The sequence below is a fragment of the Strongylocentrotus purpuratus genome, unplaced genomic scaffold (assembly GCF_000002235.5).
Source record: "Strongylocentrotus purpuratus isolate Spur 01 unplaced genomic scaffold, Spur_5.0 spur5_contig_867, whole genome shotgun sequence".
In the NCBI taxonomy this organism is placed as follows: domain Eukaryota; kingdom Metazoa; phylum Echinodermata; class Echinoidea; order Camarodonta; family Strongylocentrotidae; genus Strongylocentrotus; species Strongylocentrotus purpuratus.
In genome coordinates this window covers 277,995-300,388 of record NW_022145576.1, presented here as the reverse complement: position 1 = coordinate 300,388, position 22,394 = coordinate 277,995, and the positions used below count along the sequence as shown (strand labels likewise).

Genomic DNA, 22,394 nt, shown 5'->3' with positions numbered 1-22,394 from the left:
CCTTTAAAATCACTGTAAGATCAATATAAAATGTTGAACTTTCATTGTAAAATTTTTCATTATAGAATGCATATTAGTTTGTGAGTTTTGAACCAGGAATATTTGCAAAGCATTGGTTTTGCTGACACAGTACACACAAGTTTTAATACAATGCATACACCACTCTGCATGAAAATTTACACTGCAATAAGATGAATTAACACTAACTGTTGAACTTTTTTTCATATGTAGTATGACTAAGCATTTTTTTCGCACTTCAATTCCAAATTGTAATATACAAAATATTGTGTATTACTGCCACAAATTTGAAAAACCATGCTTGTGAACTCAAGAACATCATATTTTCTCAAAGTTACCTTAGCATTACGAGAAAAGGAAGATGTAAGGATAAAAAAGAAAAGAGAGGGCAAAGATAGATAAGGAAAAATGATAAGAGGCAGATACACTTGAGGGAGAGAGAGAGAGAGAGAGAGGGAGGGGGGAGGCAGAAAGAGTATGAGAGAGAAAGAGTGAGAGAGAAAGAGTGAGAGAGAAAGAAAGTAAGAGAGAGAGAGACAGGGACAGGGAGAAAGAGTACAGTATGAGAGAGAAAGAGTGAGAGAGAATGAAAGCAAGAGAGAGAAAACAAGAGAGAAAGTGAGAGAGAAAGATAGAAAGAGAGAGAGAGAGACAGAGAGAGAGAGAGAGAGAGACAGACAGAAAGAGAAAGAGGTGGACGAAGAGAGACAATGAGATTGAAAATGGCCACCTACCCCTGAGCGATATCTTCCTCTTCTTCTTGCGCGGCTTGACCCCCTCCACCGGACGGATGCCCCCAGAGTTGGGCGGGGAATAGATGGGCGTCCTGACGGGTACGAGCTTGATAGGCAGGGCTGTGGAGAGCAAAATGCTCGTCATAGCTGGGGGGAAGGGAGGGAGGAGGGCGGACAGATAAAGCACAGACTTGATGATGGATGGTAGATTATGGTGTCAGTCATGAAGCGGTTAGATGAGATGAGTAAGTGACACATAGTTAAAGATAAAGTCGAGTTCTGGTCATGCGATTGAATTGTGGAAGAAACGTTGTGGAATCGATCAGAAAAGGTTGATCATCTATCATATATAAGTAATGGTGCATACTGCATGGTTCTGGAATCATATGATAAGAAATTTGGCCCAGTCTTGGTAAAGTTACAAGCACTGTACACAGAAAGATGTATATGGAACTACACGAACATGTGGCATAATTTTTAATGATGTTACATGCCGTACTTAGAATATTAAGGCATTTGAAGAGCCATGCTTTTCAGGGAACAACTTTTCCCTGATGTTCTTCCACACTTGCATAATACAATGATAATGTTTGCGGATTATTTTTCACCTCTTCCCAGAACTCAACCTTCTCTTTAACAACCAGATTATTCATACCCTTACCAAGTTTTGTAATTGTTTAAGTATGTAAACAATTCTCTTGTTCCCTTTTCTGTTTTTCTTGAGAATGTCACATATTAAAGCTTATATATCTAAAAGTATTCAACAAAGGTCCTAATTCAACCAGTCCACCTTTGATTCTTGAGTTATAAAAAACTTGAGATATATCAAATTTACAAGGGGTTTGAATAATTTAGTTGTTAACGGTTAGTTTCCTGATTTATAGTCAAAACATCAAGGGACAAAAGAATGGTCTTTTAATGCACTGCCAAAAAGGAGCTTTTCTCACTCAACTGTCAAGAGTAATATTGTCTGCTGTATTAAAGTAAGGCAAGAATTGTGTTGACTCTATGTACATGTATGGGTATGAATTAAATTAGATTTTAAAAGTAAGTAGAATGCCATCCCTAACTTTATGTTCCAATATGAATAGAAGAAAAAAAGAATGCATAAATGAAAGAATTTGATGATTTGATTTTAGTTCTCATGAACTTGCAGCTACAGATATCCAAGTCCAAAAGCTTGTTCATGCGCAGCAGCTGTTTGCACACGAGTGCATGCCAACGCTACTTATATATTCCGATGTCTTTGGAAGAAAGAAAATGTATATATTAATGAATTTTAAGATTTCAGATTTAGTATAGAAGGAATAGCAGCTACAGACATTCTAGTCCAAAAGCTTGTACATGGGCATGTACATGTACAGCAGCTAAATGTAAATACAATGTGTGAAATTTGAAGAATATGTAGAATTATACAATATATATCAATGATAAAATATAGGAATGGGTAAATTTTTAATAATTGATTTTCAGTTTAAATGGACTTGCCGCTGCTGTAGACCTAAAGTAGTATAGAATGTTTATGCATTTGCATTCACCATGGAAGCCATGAATGAAACAGACTTAATGTGCCCAGTGCCCAGCAAGTCAGTGATAAGTTTCTAACCATTTCCATCATTGGCAATTTTACTAAAAATTATATATATGTCATTTAGTATATTACAAATCCTGAAAACTGCAACAAGCACCCGCATTCCCTTTGATTTTCTTCTTAACTATCAGTAATATCAATATTGGTTAAAAAAAGAACGTCAATAAATCGATTGGGATAGTGCCCATTCTGCTGAGCATGCTCAATCCTGGGAGATGGGAGGAATCTCCCTGCTCAATCTATCAGAAACAGGCACTGCAGATATTGGTTTGAGATTGATATTAGATGTTTAACACACAAATCAGAAACCAAATAGTAGGAGAATGTTAATCACAACAACCATTAATATCAAGCAATCATGCTTCTTTACATAGAATGGATCTAAAAAAATATATATATCTTTTCACGCAAAGCGAGCAAAGACAGAATGAGGATATAATATAAGTATCGGGAGTTGACTTTTCTTGATCTAAATTACATGGTTATGGTTACAATCTACAGTTCACCATGTTTCCAAACATTACAGCAGCCATTAGTTAACTTTGTGATGTCTCCCAGTACATTGGTAAAATAATTACAGTTTGATACAAAGGAGGAGAATCCTTGAAAATGTGATTTTAAAAAGATCAGACTTTACAACGAGGTGAGTTGGCTCAGTTGGTAAAGCACTTGCCTGTTGAACCACAGATCGTAGGTTCAATTCCAACCCAGGCCCATGACAGTGGAAACACTCTGTCCCTCGGATAGGATGTTAAATAGAGGCCCTGCGTAGAGGAGACTCACCACCTTTGCAATGTCAGGAACCTACTGCACTATTTGTATAAGACTAGGCCTGAAACTCTGGTTCATCCACCTGCACATCCCAAACAGATATGCCGGAGGAGAGACCCCAGGGGTTATAGTGATGCAGTCTGCTTTTGCCCTTCAACGCAGCTGTGATAACGACTTGTGAACCCACTGCCTACTGAAACGGGGAGGTCCCTGTATGAAGCTTATGGGAATTAGAGGATTCAGTCAATGGTTGACTCTGCCCTACTTTGGATGGGGATTTCCCCTAATGTTAGGGATTTTCCCTCAACAAATGGAAACTACTCAAATGCCTAGATGGTCTGATGTTGTGATTAATTATTGAGATTGAATAGATGCCCTGTACCCCCTCCCTAGTATACCTGTCATAACAGGGCTGAGCCTTGCACCTGCTGCGTTGGCTGTCCTGGTCTGGATGGTACATGGTGTCGAGTGAGACCTGAAGGTAGATAGAGAGATCAAAGAAAGAGTCCTCAATGTAGATGCCTGGCTCTGGGGCCTGTTTCAGAAAACTTGTTATCAATAACAAGTTACAAGCTACTGAAATCATGGCATCAGATTGGCTGAGAGCAAATTAGATAACAAGTTTTATGAAACGGCCCCCTGGACTTGCTTTGGTAAACATCATTACAATATTCATCTATCTGTCATCTGAGGTGGTACACATGAGTAAACGTATAACTAATTTATCCTTCTTTAAAGGCCCACTGCACTACTTGTAGCTACTTGCGCCCTCTATATAACAAACAATGCCTAATCGGTGACCATTGGTCCCCCATGATCCTCTTTTTCTTATGTTAACTGAGAGCTGAGTTGATGAGATAACCACCTGTCCAGTGACCTTGCAGGGCAGTCTAATCCCTCCTGTAAACTATGGCAGATAAGCTTTAAATGAATGTTATAAAACAAGATAATACAAATATGGTGCTATTGGTACATCAGCTTTAATGTTTAATTGTGCATCAAGCAGAATTTAACTTTTCTTCTTTTTCTAATTCATTTTTTTTCAAAGTAAACTTCTTATGTTGTGTTCCTGTGGTATCACTATTAACAAGTACAGGAAAAAATATGTGGAGCATCTGCCAAGCACATGATAGTATTAACAAACTGATTTTGTGTTGTTGACAATACCTTCATATTATAATAATAATAATAATATTGAGTATTTAAAATTTAAATCATATTATGATACTGAGGGAAGAAATATGTCTTAAAGGTAAAGACCAGTTATGGTCATGCGATTGCATTGTAAAAGAAACGCTGTGGAATCGATCAGAAAAGGTTGATCATCTAGTATATAAGTATTGGTGTATACTGCAAGGTTCTGGAATCATCAAAATGATAAGAAATATGGCCCAGTCTTCGTAAAGTTACAAGCACTGTACACAGAAAGATGTACATGTATATGGGACTATATGCACACATGCGCGACACATGCGCTTATCTCTCACAGACCATGTAGATAAACTAATTTACCAAATATATCAATTAGTAGGCGGTTTACCGGCAAAATTTTTATCATCATGTATTAGTCAAAACATATTCTTTCACATGATTGGTAATAAGAGCTTCCATTTCATTTTTTGAAATTGGGGCATTTCCAATACTGGTCTTTACCTTTAAGGGATCTTTGAAAGAGGCGAGACAGGTTTATTCTCCGATGGAAAGTGGGGTATTGATCCATGTTTTCGAGACAGCCACTGTAAAACGTCTTGCTTTCTTAAAAGTCCATCTGCACTAGTTTGGCCAGGAGGGATTAGACCTCCCTGCCGTGGTCACTGACAGGTGGTTATTTCATCAAATCAGATCTTGATTAACATAAGAAAAAGGGGACCAAGGGGGACCAACGGGCACCGATCATGTATTTTTTGCTATATAGAGGGCGCAAGAAGCTACATGTATAAGTAGTGCAGTGGGGCTTTAAAACTTTTAACCGTCTTACTTTCTCATTCTTGAGGTTGTAGCAGCAGCAGCGGCAGCTAGGTGTGACATGGTCGCACTCTGGGTGAGAGGTGGCATCCCGAGACCAGAAGAGCTTTGGACAGGACTCGCTGTGGCATGATGTTTGCTGCCCTCACTTGACTGACCAGCAGCCATGGATGCCGGCACACTCACCGACCTGAATATGGTAAAGTGGCAAGATTTAAAGAGACTTGTCATCTAATATGAATTCCATGGTTTGTCGCTTAGAGAACAAAAATTTGCATGGACCATGATGTTGTTAGGTGTTTCTCATTCATGACCATGTCGGTATTTAAAAAAATAAATTAAAAAAAGTGTTGTTGTTGTTGTTGACAATACAGTTGCCTTCATATTATAATAATATTTAGTATTGAGGTATTATACTTGCACACAAGTTATTCCTGTTTTATTGAGACTAGAATGACATCTTTCACAAATTATTCATCTTCCATAAAGACTGACATCAAACCAAAGCCTTCTTGAAGTACATATCTGTTGTAATAATGCATAACTAATCAAGTTGACAACATCATGTTAAATGGAAAAAAATCACAGAGATTCCGAACAGTTCTGGAAATAAATGGTTAGAAGTACAGGTTTACAAGCAAAGTGAGACATTAAAAATTCATCACATCATCTAATAGTACAGTAGCTTTTAATGTAATCTGTGCAGTCATATACTGTAAAATGAACAGAAGTTACAATTTCTTTGCTAATATAGATTGAGTAACCAAATAGATCCTGTTTACATTCACACAATTACACGTAAGTGTCAAGGTTACCCGAAAAAAAGAAACCCTAAAAAGAAAGAAAAATGTTCAAACCTTGGTAAACTGCTCCTTCCAGTACTCCCCGTAGAGGATCCCGCAGAACTCGTACTGGCAACATCCGGATCTCCAGGGCTTGTCCATGCCACAGTGGCTTGCACATCCCGCGTCGCTGCGACAGCCTTACGAGACGATGATCTCTTCCCGTGAGACCTCTTCCCTGCTCTTTGCGTTGCTGTTCCCGTAGACGGGGGCTCCACTACCTGAGGCACATTTGGTGTAGTTGTTGTGGTGGCAGGGCTCGGCGAAATTTCATCGTCCGTTTCTTTGATAGGTTCCGATATCGAGAGCGACGTCGGCCGGGACAGTTCCACGGCCTCTGACAGCAGCTCCCCGGCTACGTCGCCCGTCATTTCAATTTGACACGATTCCAACGTCACATTCGCGTTATCGTTTTCCTTTATACTAGCATCGGCTCCGGGATCCACCTCTAAAACGGCGCTCAATTCCGGACTTCCGCTGGCGCTAGACACCTCGCTTAATGACGGAACATTAGTCACCTTTGGGTACGTCTCGACAAGCACGACTCTCCGTAGCTTCCGCTTAAACCCAGAAGTCCTACGTACCTGCATCATCTGCGTGTAGTCTATGATGTAGGGTAAATGACACTTGGTCTTGGATAGGTCTATAGAGGGTAGGTTCTGCTTGTAGGCATCCTCTACGATAGTACTGGTGTCCAAATCGTATTGGATCCAGCCGCTGTTGTCCTCCCATTGCCATTCCACACCTTGTCCTGCAGGGGAACTGCCTGGTAGCTGTCTCCTCCTGATAGGTCTAGCGTTACCTGTAACAAGAGCAAAGTAAAGAGTTTCTGTATCATCCTTGACGATGTCTTTCACTTTATTCTAGACCTTATCTGCCCATTGACATCCTACACCTTGTCCTGCAGGTGAACTCCCTGGTGATTGTCATCTCATGATTCAAACCACTCAGCTCTTACCTCTGCAAAAGTGCTTCCAAGGGCAAAAGAGAGAAAAGGGTAAGAATATTAATTTCCACAGAAAGTACTGCTGAGTAAAATCATAACCAGTAATAATCCTTGTTTTTTGCTGATTCAAGTAGGTTATTGTATATTCCAGTTTTTTCTCTAGAGCTGGCGTGATTTATGGACTTTCATCTTGAATTCATATAAATAACCAAAAAAAAACATTCACTGACTCACTGTGCAGGAGGCACATTGGGTACTTTACACATCAAAATCCTGAATTCAAGTGTATCATCTTAGGTACATGAAGGCTTACTCAAGGCAGTTTTGCCACCTTCAGCTTGCAAGTTTACTTTTTAACCTACAGGTGCATTTTGGGGTTTTGTAAATTAATGCATGTACTGTAGGCTCAGCATACATATGAAGTGCATTTAGCAATGAAAACAAAACTGATACAATGCTCTTTGATTGACAATCCCAGGTGGGCAGCTCAGACCCTTCCAGAGGATGAGTTAAAGTTTTGCTGTTCATTTATAGTGAAATGCAAAAATTTTGCAAATGACAAACAGTATCAATTTTGTTATTGTGAAACCTACAAGTACAGTAGAACACAAAGGCAGGACTTTGGGTTGCCTGAAAGAGGTTGTAAAATGGTAAATGCATGGTGTGTAGATTCATGTTCCAGTAATTTATGAGATTGTGGAGTGTGGACCATAATACACATGATGCTAGTTACTATCACATCACTAACATGTACATGCTTGCGACACGCGACCCAGGTCGGGTAAATGGGTACCTTGGAGGAACTAATCCCTCGAAATGTTACAGCGCCGTAATATCAGCCATGCTACTTTTAATGCCAGTATGATAATAATGGATCAAATGGAGTGTCAAGTACATGTATGACAGAAATGAGTGCTAAACAAGCACACAGTATTATAATTATACATGTATAAGTACATGTATGTATGTTTTCTAAGTAATGTCAAGCCCCGGAAAGGACTTTGCATGTTTGAGAGGACCTGAAGGAGAGAGGACCTGAAGGAGAGCTTGCAAAAGACTCCAGAGAATAAATTATAATGGCATTTTGTTCACACACTGTAAAAGACAAGGTTTAAGATTTCCTGTTATTTCCTTCATAATATTCACCAATATACATGTAGCACAATCAAATATAAAATGATAAAGATATACATGTACATGTACAAAATGTAAGCCTGTTCACCAGTCTAACAAAGTGAAGTGACAATTTACCATACAAGTGCATGTACAGTATACCACCTTCTGAAGTCCTATTTGTTATTCATCCATTTTCCCTCCACCTTGTTTATGTACAGTATGAAAGTCCACATTGCAATAAACAAAGGAAAAATAGCACCCTACCTGCCATAAAATATTTAAAAAGGTAGAATAAAACTGAGAAAATATATGCTTTCTATGACAATATGTATATGGGTGGGCATCATGCCTGATGGACCTGGTGCGCTTTATATTAAAGAAGCGACCATTTTAGTTATTATTATATCACGTTTGTGTACACATGCACACCACAGGGCTTGTACATAAGCAATGTCAGCTTCCCCCAGAAGGCATTGAATAATGATGAAGGGGCTCCCGCTCGCTCCGATGTTAAAAGCATTTCCTAGAAAGAAAATTACGACTCCAAGCTCTGATCCATTACAGCATTCGAGGCAGGATGTATCGAAATCGTAAGGAGGTTTGGGTTCTCAGTAACACAACATTGATTTATTAATTATGTGAGAAGTCAAGAGAGGCAGTGACCTTCCAACAGTGGCTAATGCACCCCCCCCCCCCTTTTTATGAACCTTGAATAACCAACAAAAACATTTGCCCCTCCAACAGTGTATTGTACCTGTACATGTTACATCGTGCCTCCCCCCTTTACAAAATCTGGGACTGCCCCTGCTTTGCACACTTAAAATTGTGAATAATTATGATTAACTTTAAAAAAATAGGGAATGTGGATTGTGGAAACAATCCCTAACTGGGTAACATCATAAAATGCCTGACATAGCACCTGTCATTATATCAAGGTAGGTTGTGAGCACAGGTGAATTTGTTTTAGTGGAAGAACATGGAAGCGAAAAGGGAAAGTCTTGAAAACTCTGAAAGACCTCTCAACATCTCCAAAAGAGAAGAATAGATATTCATGAAAGTTCAATATGACCCTAGGAAATCTTGTTCATAAAGAGCTCCCCTGAACAAGAAATTACCTTTTAAACTGTTTCATTTGAAACCCTTAAAGCTGTTTTAATCAATGGTAACTTTAACTTGCCATTGGTAAGGTACACATTGTAAATGCTTACTTCATCTGAAGGTCATCTTACAAACAGACAAAAATGAATTGGAGTTGATGTTGTTATTTTGGTTTTATCGGCGTTTTATTTACACCGGTCCCTTTTTTTTTTTTTTTTAATATTTGTAAATTCGTACTCTTCATAATGAGGGGCTGGTTTTATACCACAAGCCACATGGGATGTAGCAAGACCTACAGGTGTATGATACATTCTACAATTTTAGCACTTGATGAAGATACATACAATGTAACACATGCATGTCTTATTGCACATCCAAACTTTTGTGAACCAGTTTGTGTAATTTGTTTTGCTCTGTGATTTACATGTACATGTATATACTTGCAATAATAAAACAAGTGTATTTCTTTCTTTCTTTTTTTTAATCACAGGGGCGACTCAAGTATATTGATAACCAAGTTCAACGTGCCCTCTAAACCTACAGTATCTCCATGCAGGTACAGTCGGGCAGAAGCAAATGCTGCGGGCCTTGTCTGAGCAGAAGAACAGCGTGGCCTTTAAACCTCCGTCTATACACAAGATCAGCATGCCGGATGTCATACTGACAATGCACACAGAGAGGGAAACGTCGATAGACTGCGGCAAATAATTACGTTGTGCTCTGGCTGATAGTGAAACGCGAGTGGGTTTCAGAGGAGAGTTCGCGAGGGGAATGTAATAATGTTTTCTCTCGTCAACGACATGTGATTCCGGGGTAGGTGTGAGTTTCTACCTTGGGGGGAGCGCACAAATACACTGGAATACGTGACGAAGGGACGGAAGGGACGGAAGGGACTCACTTCAGATGTAAACAATCTTTGGGAAAATAGATAAAAGTTGAGAGAGAGTGTCCATCGATAATGACATCAAGCATGTAGAAGCAATCCTAACTACCTGTTGCTAGAAGAAATAGGTGGATGTGGAACATCAGAGGTTAAATACTAGTAATAATCATTAAAGGCATCGTTTAACAATGTGTTACAGTATTACAAATCTGATATGCATGGCCCTACATGTTATCAGTGTCTGTGATATGGTGCAATATTGAAGCCCTAAAAAATTGCACTTCAAAATCATCACAAAGTGCCTCAAAAAAGAAAAAAAAATTGAGTGACCAGTATTACCATACTCATTTTCCTCAAGAGACTGTAATGTTATAAAAACCATTAGGAAAACGGTTTTTGAAGTTTTGATTTCCAATCATAAATATTTTGATAATCAGACAGCAGACCTGCCAACCTCTGGAGTTCAAAAACTGTATTTTTTAGTGTCAAAAGTTGTATTTTACTGACAAAAGTTGTATTCTTGAAAATAAACACAGATTGTTACGCGAATCAATGCCTCTTACAGTTTCTACCTACAGGAAGAATTTTTTTTATTGATCATTGGTTGAATATGCATTATTTCGTCACGACTGGTGTGTTTGGTGAATATAAACATCCCCAAATTGCCGACGTGAGATGCTTGTAGGATACTTTACAGGACAGAATGGACATTTTGCCATTGAAAATGGCAGACGCACACACAAAATATTAATAAATAAAAAAGAAATTGAATTAAAATTTAATTTTTTTTTTTTTTTTTTTTTTTTTTTTTTTTTTTTTTAAATCGTATTTTATTACGGAAAATCGTACTGTCGCATTTGCTTCTAAAAATCATACTAAATACGACTATGTCGTACTCGTTGGCAGGTCTGAGACAGGCAAGCGGCTTGTAAAAGTCATGGGATTCATTTCTTACCAAATGGTTTATAATTATGATTGCAGCATGAGCTAAATCAAGGATATTGTTTAGAATCTGAGGCAAAGATACCCAATCCCTTCAAAGGTTCCTTCAGCTATGACGTAGCAAAACCCCTTACCGGTAATTTTTAAACGATTTATGGCATAAAGTGTAATACACTTCACATTCCTGTATCATATAACACAGAGCTCAGGGAATGTGGCAAAAATCCTTTGTTGTGCGAAGTTGCTATTCGTTTACACATTTTTTTTAAATGGGGCAATTATTTAGCGGCAGTTTACTGCGTCATATGACTCGTATCTCAACAAGCCTTAAGTGTGAAATAAACCGATACTGACCTACAAGTCAGGAATGTAATTAATCATTTTTGTCATTCCATTTCTGTAAGCAATAATCCTCATAAATTCTCAAATATGATAACAAAACATTAGTACTGTATACACCCTGTATATGCACATAACAAGTAAACAGAAACTGAATCTGACACTCAAAAGTGATTTTCCTGCAATAAAACTGCCAAGAGATATTGGCAAAATAGTAGAATATACACGTAAGGTGCATTTATACTTCAAGCAAAAACCATTCTGTAGGTTTTTCTCGCATTCCGGTGTTTTGTGACTTTCATCAGAAATTACTTAACACAACAAAAAAACTCACCTCTGGAGTGTGTTTTTTAAAACTTTTTAAAGAATGTATAATATGTATTCAGAAATCTAAATTAACCAGTGGACCAACATGCTACTTTGCATGTAAACTAAAGCCAGTTTCATAATCCCCCCCCCCCTTCCTCCCTGTAGAAAACAATAGACAGCGGGTCAATGCCATGATTTACGGACAAAATTACCAGAGAATTTTGAAAAAAGAATGTCATACACATTTTTTACAAATTAATTATATCAATACATGTAAAAACTTGTATGAGGTACATGTACATGTACATGTAGATTGTAGATGTAATCTCTTCACAATTGAGTTTCATATCAAACATTCATCAAATTATAAAATAATGAGTTTTCAATAGCTTTCTCACCGAATGACCCCAAAATTTCCTTCTCCAATGTCTTTCCTAACAAACCTGTAACAAATTCAATATTTCATAAATTTCAAATGTTGAGAAAATAGTAGTACATGTACCTCAAACAATAAAACATATGAATAATATGTCCATAATATTCTTCATTCAATTTTTCTAGAAATGTCTTTCTGTAATGTTTGGAATTGACCAGTAAATTCATTTCTTTACAGTGTAAAGTAAACGTTATTACATATCAGGAATATTTAATGTGTTTATTGTACAGTTAGAATTTACATGACATGTCCATGAAGATGTACTTTGTCGCTTACAAACTACAAGAGTACACAGGGCTCTTGGGAGCTCCAAGTCAAGGAGGAATTTGAGCATTCACTTCTAGTCAGTCAACTCATTCCTTGCCAAGCCATTAGGGTCATTCACACAGGATGATTAAGTAGGTACTAGTATGATGAAGTACAATCCAACTCATAATTTTGTTGTATGACTTTTCTTTATGGTGATGGTGATGGTGGTTATTTTACCTGACTGCGAAGAAAGCATAAATGCTTGTACTGTAAGTAAGCGACCAGACGGCGGACGGCTTTAGGTCCTCTCCGAGGGACCTGGTAGTGAGGAAAATGCCTTATCAAAGCGCACTAGCGCATCGACTTGGTTTCGAACCCGGGTCACTGGATTACGAGACCACTGCTCTACCAACTGAGCTATCACGCCTCCTTTATCTATTCATTTTCCTCCCATCTCAAGAAGGGCTCGGTCAAATGTCCACAAATTTGAAAGTGGTAGAAATGCAATGTAGTTATTGTCTAGGCTTCATTATTTGGGTAACCTTGGATAGTGGCATTACATACTGTACATGTAGGTGTCAATTTTTTTTTAATTTGGAAAAATTGAGATTTGAAGAAGAAAACAACAAACAATTTTGAACCTTGATCAGAATCTCTTTCGTAAGTATGTGCATGATACCCCCCCCCCCCTCCAAAACAAAAAACTTATAAGTGAGATTCATACCAAATTTACCAATGGTGAATTTTGCAAATGCAAGAATTTAATATCAAGCCCTCTATGTTGAAACAAAGAGCACTGTTAAGCTCCAAGCTCCAAACAAAAATAGACAACAAAAAAAGAAAAAAAAAAAGAAAAAATATACATGTACATGTACACTAATGTCAGGGGGAAGTAAAATACCAAAATCATTTCAATATTTTTAAATACAAATGAGGGGGAAAACAGAATTTAAATCACAATTGAAATCTCATATTCTCCCTCTGTTTTTTATATTTTATTCAAGATAATTACTTTTATACATTCAAAGTATGTGTAAAAGGGTAAAAAGTTGAGATCTAATAAATCGCAACCGAAATCTCACTTATTATTTGAGTGTGAATGAGGCCTATTACCTGAGAGCATTTCAGAGACAGGCCTAACACGGCCCCTAATCCTCTTCTAGGGTATTTAAACAGTCTCATATTTCCTCCATTTTCAGGACGCTGACATTTAGATTTGTTAGCGATGCACACATAGCCCCATTCCACTCGCCTCGCCTCTTCTTCTTTTGGCTCGAGCCATGGCTGATCGCCATCGCTGTAAACTCGGCTTCCTAAGTACCTCTAACGTTCTTCCGCTCAAGCCAGGTATAAAATCCATCTTTCATCGTGTTGTTTACAACACATCAGATCTCTCATTGACTGGTTTCATTTATCATTTGTGATATCTTCTCTTATGCCTGAACATTAAAGACGATTCATCAGTAATAAGTGATTTATGTCAAGAATTTTCTATTTTTTTAGGCGTATGTTTTGTAGGGCTCTAATACAAAGGTTATTGAGATAAACTACATTTACAAAATGTGGAATAATTGTCGCAAAATGGTTGATTCATGTCCATAAACAAAGAGTTAACACAGAGATGCCAACCTTCTTCGACAAAAAAAAATATTCTTAAGAGCAAAAAACAGTATTTTGGGACAAAAAACAGTATTTTTGAAAAAATCTCTCACCTTAACATATCGCCCAATCGAGCAGCTTAAAAAAACGGCAGTACCATGTATACATACCCGGATCGGAGCACGACGTGCATACGTTACATGTGGGTTGTTCGCAATGTGTGCAGTTTTGGGTCGTATGATCGTATCACCATTCTGCGAGCATCGTTTGAAGACGTAGGTGCATAATACACTTACGACACAAGGCCCATGATCAGAAATTAAGAAAAACGTCACTAAAAAAAAAAAAATTAAAAAAATTTAAAAAAATAAAAAAACGTAACAAAACATACAAAAAACGTACTGCCATTATTCATAGTGAAAAAACGGGACAAATACGGCAAAAACGGAACAGTTGGCATCTCTGTTAACGCTATTCAGGCTCTCCACAGACCGTGCATGTACAACTGTAGGCTTTCATCAAACAAACGATGGGAGTTTTCTTTCAGCAATACAATCATTCTTATCAAACAGGTGAACAGCTGATCAATGTGATCATTCTATTTCCTTGCTATCCCAGTCATACTGTAGCCCATTGTAACCTGCACCAAACCACCAACAATGTATTCACTTATGACTGGAAATTACATACAGAATATATGTACACTACTCATACTCAGCACAGGATTAGATTCATAACTGCATGGTACCACAATTTATTTCAATTCTTTGTTGGATGCTATAAATTTCAAAGAGCATATCACTACAGAGAGCTTTGAAAATATTTGTATCTGAGACAAAATTGTCTGCTTATTTTCTGAATTGCCATTGAATCTACTGCCACTCTTTAAAAGAAAATGTCCTACAGTACGCTCTCCAATTTCGTCTCTGGGCACTCCTTAATGCAGTCAATATTTGCATGATATATTATGTTGTGTATTATTACCTGTATGATTTTTTTGTTCATGGCAAGAAGTATACTCTCTATAGTATAGGGAGGATTTACGAAATACGGGATGACTTGGCACTAGGGAAAACTCAGACTCAGTGCAAATTGGTGGCTGAGTTATCCAGGAGAAGATTGACAAATTTTGCCTGGAGTACTTACAATATTATACATTGTACATTTTCAAGAGTATTTTATACATAAAGAAATGAATACCGGTAGAAGAATTAGAGCAATGTTGACAATTTTAAGAGGGGAAATTATGCTACAAAACGTAAAATGTAAGGATATTTAAAGGTCCGACGCGTAACGTGCACTTCAACTCTTGAAATGAATTGCTGTGTGATGCCAAAATTTCATACATTGTATATAGTAACAACAAAAAAGGATTCGGAGAAGAAAAAAATGACATCTAACATTATTCCCCCCATTTTGATTTTGAGTAAGAACATTGGAAAAAGAATAGGAAATATTGGGAAAATAGGGGTAAAATCAGGAGGAAAAAAATCAGGATAAATAAAAAAAAAACCAGGTAATTATCAGGCCTAAAATATTTTTTTTTTCAGCTACACATGTATGTTGGTATATATGTACATGTAAGTATGCAGAGATGCCAACCTCTTGACACAAAAAAACAGACTGAGTATCCTAAAAAAAAATAATCAGATTTTGGAGAGAAAAATCAGATTTTCACAAAAACTCGACACTACCACTGGCCCATTGGCCTCGGGCCAGTAAAATTTCCGAAAAATGTTTGCTCTTTCATTAAAATTGAATGAGAAAATTGTAAAGCAAAGTTTTATTTGGGGTTGCAGGGTTTACTTGTACATGTTTCTATGCGATTCCGCTGTTTTTATGGGTTTAAAAAAAAAAAAATGAAAAATGAAAAATCGTATTTTAAGATTTTAAGATCGTATTTCACTCTTATTATCGTACTAAATACGATTTAATCGTACTGGTTGGCATCTCTGAGTATGCCTGTGGTATGCACACATGTAGTTGTTAAAGCTTCATGCAAGTAGTTTTTACATTAATGAATCCCCAGTTAAATTCCTTTATGGAACCACAATCTTTGAAACATTGACGGCCCCAAAACAAACCCCAATGGCACCCCTTCTCGAGAGCAAATTCGAATACAATACCATGACGCAAACCTCCACCCAGCCGTCCCTCTCCAGATACACAGGGAATATGCAAAACCTCCGTGTCGGACTCTCCACCAATATTGATTCAAAAGAAGACATCTGCACATGTGCAGTGGCATGAGAACCCAAAACACGTCGAGAGGGGGAAAAAATCAGGATGACCCCTCCGGGCAATCTTATTGTGTGGCGTCATGGAAATAAGACGAGCGTCTGGAACTTGAATGTCAAAGGATCGTTACATGACTGGTACCTCATCCTTCCATAATTTCCTTCCCACAATTTCTCTTTATTTCCTCCTCTCTCTCTCTCTCTCTTCTTCTATCCCTCTTTCAGAGCTGCTAACCTTGTGCGACCAAAAAAAGGAATCATGATGGCAAAAAAAAAAGGAATTTCAAGCAAAAAAAAGGAATTCATAAAAACGAAACTTACAAACACGCGTGACACACTTCGGATGCAGAAATGTTCATTCCTCATGCTGTTTTTTCCATATAAGCAGGTTTTTTTTGTTTGGGTTTTTTGGTATAATCGGCATTTCATTCTTTTTGAGAATATTTTTCTCTTCAAGTATGTCTTAAAATTAGTTTCCTATTGAATTTGTGATCAAATCATCATTTTAGGGCAGTTGTTTGACGTGTGGTAAAAAAAAAAAAATTATAAAAAACATATTTTATGAAGAAAAAACGTAATACCGTAATTTGGAGGAAAAAACGGAGTAATTCTGGCAAGTTCTGCTCTTCCTTTCTCTCACTCCCTCCCTCCCTCCATCAATCTCTCTTCCTCCATTTTTCCACTTTTCTCACCATCTCCCTTTGACTCCTTCCTCTATTTCCATTTATCCCTCTCTCCTTCCCAATTGCCTTTCTCTCTCTCCATCTCACCCTCACTACCTCTCTCTCTCACTTCTTCCCTTTCTCCCTGTTTCTCTTCCTTCATCCCTCGTCTCTCTCTCTCTTTCTCTCTCTGTCTCTTTCACTTTCCTCCTCTTTATCTCTTCCTTCCTCCCTCCATCAATCCTATCTCTGACTCTATTTAGGACGCCATAGTGTTGCCATGGAAATATCCTCTCAGTCTCAAGATTTCTATACAAATGACAATATTTCAAGAGTCCTGCACAAATTTATATACTACACTATAGCTTGGCAAGGTGCACTTTTCCCTTCGTACTACATTTCACTACAACTAATATTGACAAAACCACTTCTGGAACATTTAGTATCCTCCTTCACAAATACATGCATTCTTTCAAACAAAACTTGTTTTCTTTCAAATCTGTGACTTACTGGTAATATTATCAGGACAAAATATTACCTTCAGTACAACCTGATCGGGAAACAAAATCTACTACTGACATAAATATAAAAAGCATAAAGCCAATTTCGGAAATTTAGAATAGTTTAATAAGGAAGTGTCTAGAAAGGGCATGATATCAAAGTACATGTACATGTCATGTATAGTTATAACCACTAGTACTTGCATGTATATTTTGAATAAAAAGTATGTATTCAATGCTTTTGTGTGGATAATCATACCATGAAATTTAAATTCATTTTCATTTTCATTTCACCCCCCATTAAGTTCCTATTCTGAATAAGAACTAAAATGTACATGATTCACCTGTCACAGTAGATTGATGGACTCTTCGTACAACAATTATTCACTATTTTCCTTCATTTTCCTGTTTTCCTTTCCATTTTCCTGAACTATGGCAGGCCGTTCATGCCAATGGGTGCTCTCGCCATTTCTGGCATTGGTCTCTCATGTACAAATCATGGTCACACATCCATAGAATTCACTCTTTTTTTTTTTGTTATTGAAGGAATAAATAATATCTAAAGATCAAAATTTCTAAAGTTTTTTCCTTCTTACTTCTTACAGCTGGTTCAAGTCTTTTTAAGGGCAAAAATCGTCTACTGATAAGTCCAAGCCTTCAATATGACTTAAGTTTACAATGTATGTTACTCCCCCCCCCCCCCCCCCAATGAACTACAAAAAAAGTAAATTCTGTAGATCTGTGACGTCCCTTGACATACCAATGGTGAGAGCAACCAGTGGCATATATGCATATTAGCCTGTTCAGTTGATCTGAGTCTTTGTGAAACACCCCCCTCCCCTAGTGTATCTGGATACGGTAGGGTTGTTCAACATACACTTCAGTGACAATTCCTCTGTATTAAGTCAATTTCCCAGACTATACCAAAAGCCTAACTTCAATCCTAAATCCTAAATCAAATGCCTAATCCTAACCCTAACCCAAAACCCAACCCTAACCCTAAACTACAATGTACCATCCATTATAACCCTCACCTTAACCCTATATCCGTGACACAATACAGACCAGAGCAAAACGTCACTGGAGCACAGGAAGGATCCCCTATAGCAGAGTAAACAAGCAAGGAAAGGGTCCTCTGTATCAAGTACATAAGGGAAGTCTTCCGTCTGAATTATATATTCCAGACCATCTTTTCTCCAGGCCCTTTCATAAGCATGCTCAAAAAACTTCAATTGGTATTTCTGTCATGATGCCAACCCTGTGTGTGCCCTCTCAACGAGTTGAGGAGAATGCCACAGAATACACAAATTATAAGATGTGGAAGATAAATATAACCAAGAGAGGGAGAGAGAGAGAGAGAGAGAGAGAGAGAGAGAGAGGGAGGGAGGGAGGGGTGAATTTAAGCAACAAAATATATTTTTGAAAAAAATCAACCTTCCTACAGGCTTCACCGTAATTCCCTTTATCCGTCTATTGTGCTATAACCATATACACCTGTATGGTCATATGGAGTTATAAATAATTAAATAACGCACTTGGCGATTAATGTTTAAAAGATGAAAGGAGGCAAGAAAAACTTTTTTTTATATAAATATTGTAGATTATCAAAATGATTTCCTTATGTTAACAAATTTAGATAATATAAAGCATTCAGTCATTAAATATGTCTCATAAAAAATCTACATGTAAACCCATCAACTCGACAGGAAAGAAAGAAAAGAAGACGTACAATGTATCATGTATCATGACAGACTGTACATGCACCAAAAAGGTAACAATGGTAAATACATATGGCAGCCGAAAACACAGTAGCAAGGCAGCTGAGCACTATTTACTAGTACTACATGTTCATGTATAAGGGTATGTGGGTGGGAGTGAGAAGTAGAGAACAAACACTTCAGATCCACTTGTTTTCAATCAAAACAGAAAATAAGTTCAGGCTTCAGAGAAACAGATCTTATATATTTGTTTACGATGTACACAGTAGGCCTGTATTCATCAGCTCGAGATTACCAAATATCCCGCTATTTGAACTATCCCGATCGCAAATTATCCAGCTAATTTGCGTCTTCATCAGCCCGAACTAGCAATTAGCGGGATATTTGGTCGGGATAATATCATAAGAAATCTCGGCCTAGTTTGCGCCAGTTTTCATCAGACCGAAGTACGGAGTCCGTTTTTCTGTGTTTGTAAATAAACAAGCTTTTGTAGCACATTCTCTAACCTGCACTGCATGCATGAACAGCCGGTACTACTTGTTTACGTTTTACAGCGCTGGTAAAATCTTAAATCCGCACGCTGGTCGTACAGTTGGTCTCTGAAGTGCGCATGTCTCGAGATTATTTTTCGAGCTACATGTAGTTTGTGATGAGCGTATCGGTCTGGTGAAGACGCGATTTTGAGCATCAGGATAATATCCCGAGTCTGAAAATAGCGGGATATTTGGCAATCTCGAGCTGATGAGGACAGGCCTAAAAGTGTACAGTGGAATACCCCTACATGTACTTGCAGATCTATGAACGTGGCAAAGATGTTATTGAAAATACATTTACATGGACTATATTATGCACACTCATTGAAGAACACTACCGGTAGTCCTTTTATTGATTTTTATCATTATTATTTTTTGTATGATAGATTGCATACAGTATGATAAAGTATGATATTCACCTAACCATATTCTATAACATATTTCAAATAACAAGAAGAATCTTAAAGAAAGACAGGCTTTTTTTCGTAAGCAATATGAAGCACGGAACAGAGATGTATACTATCAAATTCGAATGCCATACACACTGTATGGCCATAAAAACCATTTAAAGTTGATTTTAAAGTTGACTGGTCGAAAGGGAAGGATGAACAAAAAGTACAAGACTGGTAGATTTTTTTTTTTAATGCACCACAACTGGGTTAGGCATGCATCTGCATTTCCTCTGCCCCACAAAGCTCCTTTACTAGTACATCACTCACGTAGTGGTAGATTTACAACATACTGTAGACTACATTTTATACAGAACAAAAGAAAATAAATGCATCCTAATGATGCTATTCATTGTCACATTTGAAGGTTAAAAATAATTTCATATCATTCTTTTATTTTCTAACTCGTTCAGATCTACTTTTATTCTTTGTCCTCTTCAGTTATGAGTTTTTATCCAATGATTTTATTTTTTACGTTAATTACCTCTCCTTTCTCAAGACCTCTCAATCTCATCTTGACCAATATCTTTTTCTTCGCTTCTCCTTCAAACTCTTTGTATGGCATGAACTTTACAGGAGAATTTTTCTCTCCTCTCTTCACTCCCTCTCCATTCTTTCCTCTTCCTTTTTTCCTCTCTTCTCCAACTCTCTCTTTCTATGTAGGCTTTTGCATTAAAGGTCAATGTATGCTCTCCCCCTTCTTTTCTTTCCACCCTTCATTCTCTACAATCAATATGAGCTGGACATTTTTTCTTCTGCTCCAACCCCTCAATCCCCCCTCCCCTATCTAGATTATCATACAATGTAACAGAAATTTGAAGAATGCTATTTTCATTTTATTTCTCCCACTTCTCTTCCTCTTCACTTTCTCTCTCTCTCTCTCTCTCTCTCTCTCTCTCTCTCTCCCCCCTCCTTCCACCTCTTTTTCTCTCCCTCTCTCAATTGCTTATCACACATTATAAATTTCCTGTGAGAACTTCATCGGTGGGATTTTCCTTGATGCTACAAGCTACACGGAAACTACATGCACTGTACATGCTTATGGTTGCAGCATAATTTAGATAAATGACGACATTATACCATTCTAGTCATGTGTTGGACAAAACTTATACACGGAGATTTACGGTAAAAACACATCTAGTTCATTATGCATGTACCACAAAGCCATGTATAGGCCAAGCTGACAAGCACTTCTTGAAAAACAACAACAAATACCCTGACGGTTGTACTACATCTTGATTGGGCCTCTTCATGCAAATTTTACTGATCCATGGATATGTGCCGCAATTATAAGCACCTCATATCAAGGGGAAAAATATTTTTATAAAATGTATATCTTACTATGAACATGTATTGGAGATGCCGCAGACCTGGAAAATGTGGAAATTTGCATTTCTAACCTGGGAGATGATACGAAAGTAAAACTGTCACACAAGTAATAGCGGCCTGCATACAAATGCGACACAAACAGTAGAGGATTTTTATTATAAGTCTTTTCTCTTAAACTGTGAAAAAATAACACAGGAGCCTCAGAAAAACCCTAAAAGAGCTCTGATAAAAAAAAAATTTTAAAAAACATAATTTGAAAGAAATGCTTTAATAAATTTCTGAACCAAGATATCACTTTTGCACTCCAAATCCAAAATGAGAACTGTGAAAAAAAGTAATGATAACATAAACACTGCTATTCGAATATAAAAATACAAAAACACTATAAACCTAAAGATTTTATTACTGATAGATGGTAAAAGATCCTCCATCTTATTTTTTCTTTTTTGGTAATATTTTCAATACAGATAAAGTTATCTCTACATGTACCTCTCTCCCTTTGTCTCTCTCCAGCACAATTTCCCTCTCTTCAGAACAATTTTCCTTGTAATGATATTCCCATACAAAAGAACTCTCTCTCTCTCTCTCTCTAACATAATACTTTAAATGTAACTGTTGATGCCTGCCTCCTCTCTGTCCCTCTTTCTTTCCTCTGGAGAGCGGTACGATTCTCCTCCGTTTCTGCTCAATTCCCTGACTTACGTCACCGCTTCGCTAACCAGGCCGTACCCAGAACCTCCCCCATCACCAATGACGACAAGAGCTCCTGGCCATCAGCGTGTCAATGTTTGGATACGCACAGGCTATATGCAACTTTCGTTTTCATGTTTTCATTTCATCTCTCATGTGCATGTATCCTCTCTCTAGAGCCAAAAGGGCATTACAGTAAACTCCATAGGCCTGTCTTCATCAGCTCAAGTTTGCCAAATAACCCGCTATTTCCAGACTCAGAATATTATCCTGAAGCTGGAAGTTGCGTCTTCACCGAACCGATACGCTCATCACAAACTAGCTCGGACGGGCACAAATTAACCGCTATTTCCCAAATAGCGGATATTATGGAAACAAGACCAACATTTCTCGGGATATTTTCTCAACCAAACATCCCACTAATTGCAACTGTGGGCT

General features: G+C 37.6%; 1 protein-coding gene across 2 annotated transcripts in view; it reads right to left on the bottom strand.

Moving 5' to 3' along the window:
• The window catches only part of LOC753271 (E3 ubiquitin-protein ligase DTX1), a 38,848-nt gene that overhangs the window by 4,686 nt on the left and 11,768 nt on the right, over window positions 1–22,394 (bottom strand). The window contains exons 2-5 of one of the 2 annotated variants that reach the window (XM_030975041.1): window positions 5,937–6,723; window positions 5,093–5,269; window positions 3,513–3,589; window positions 753–899 (exon numbers count right to left, since the gene is read on the bottom strand). In XM_030975041.1, coding sequence (XP_030830901.1) covers window positions 753–899; window positions 3,513–3,589; window positions 5,093–5,269; window positions 5,937–6,723 — 1,188 coding nt within the window. The remainder of the gene's footprint in view (window positions 1–752; window positions 900–3,512; window positions 3,590–5,092; window positions 5,270–5,936; window positions 6,724–22,394) is intronic. The other variant, XM_030975043.1, reaches the window with a different exon arrangement.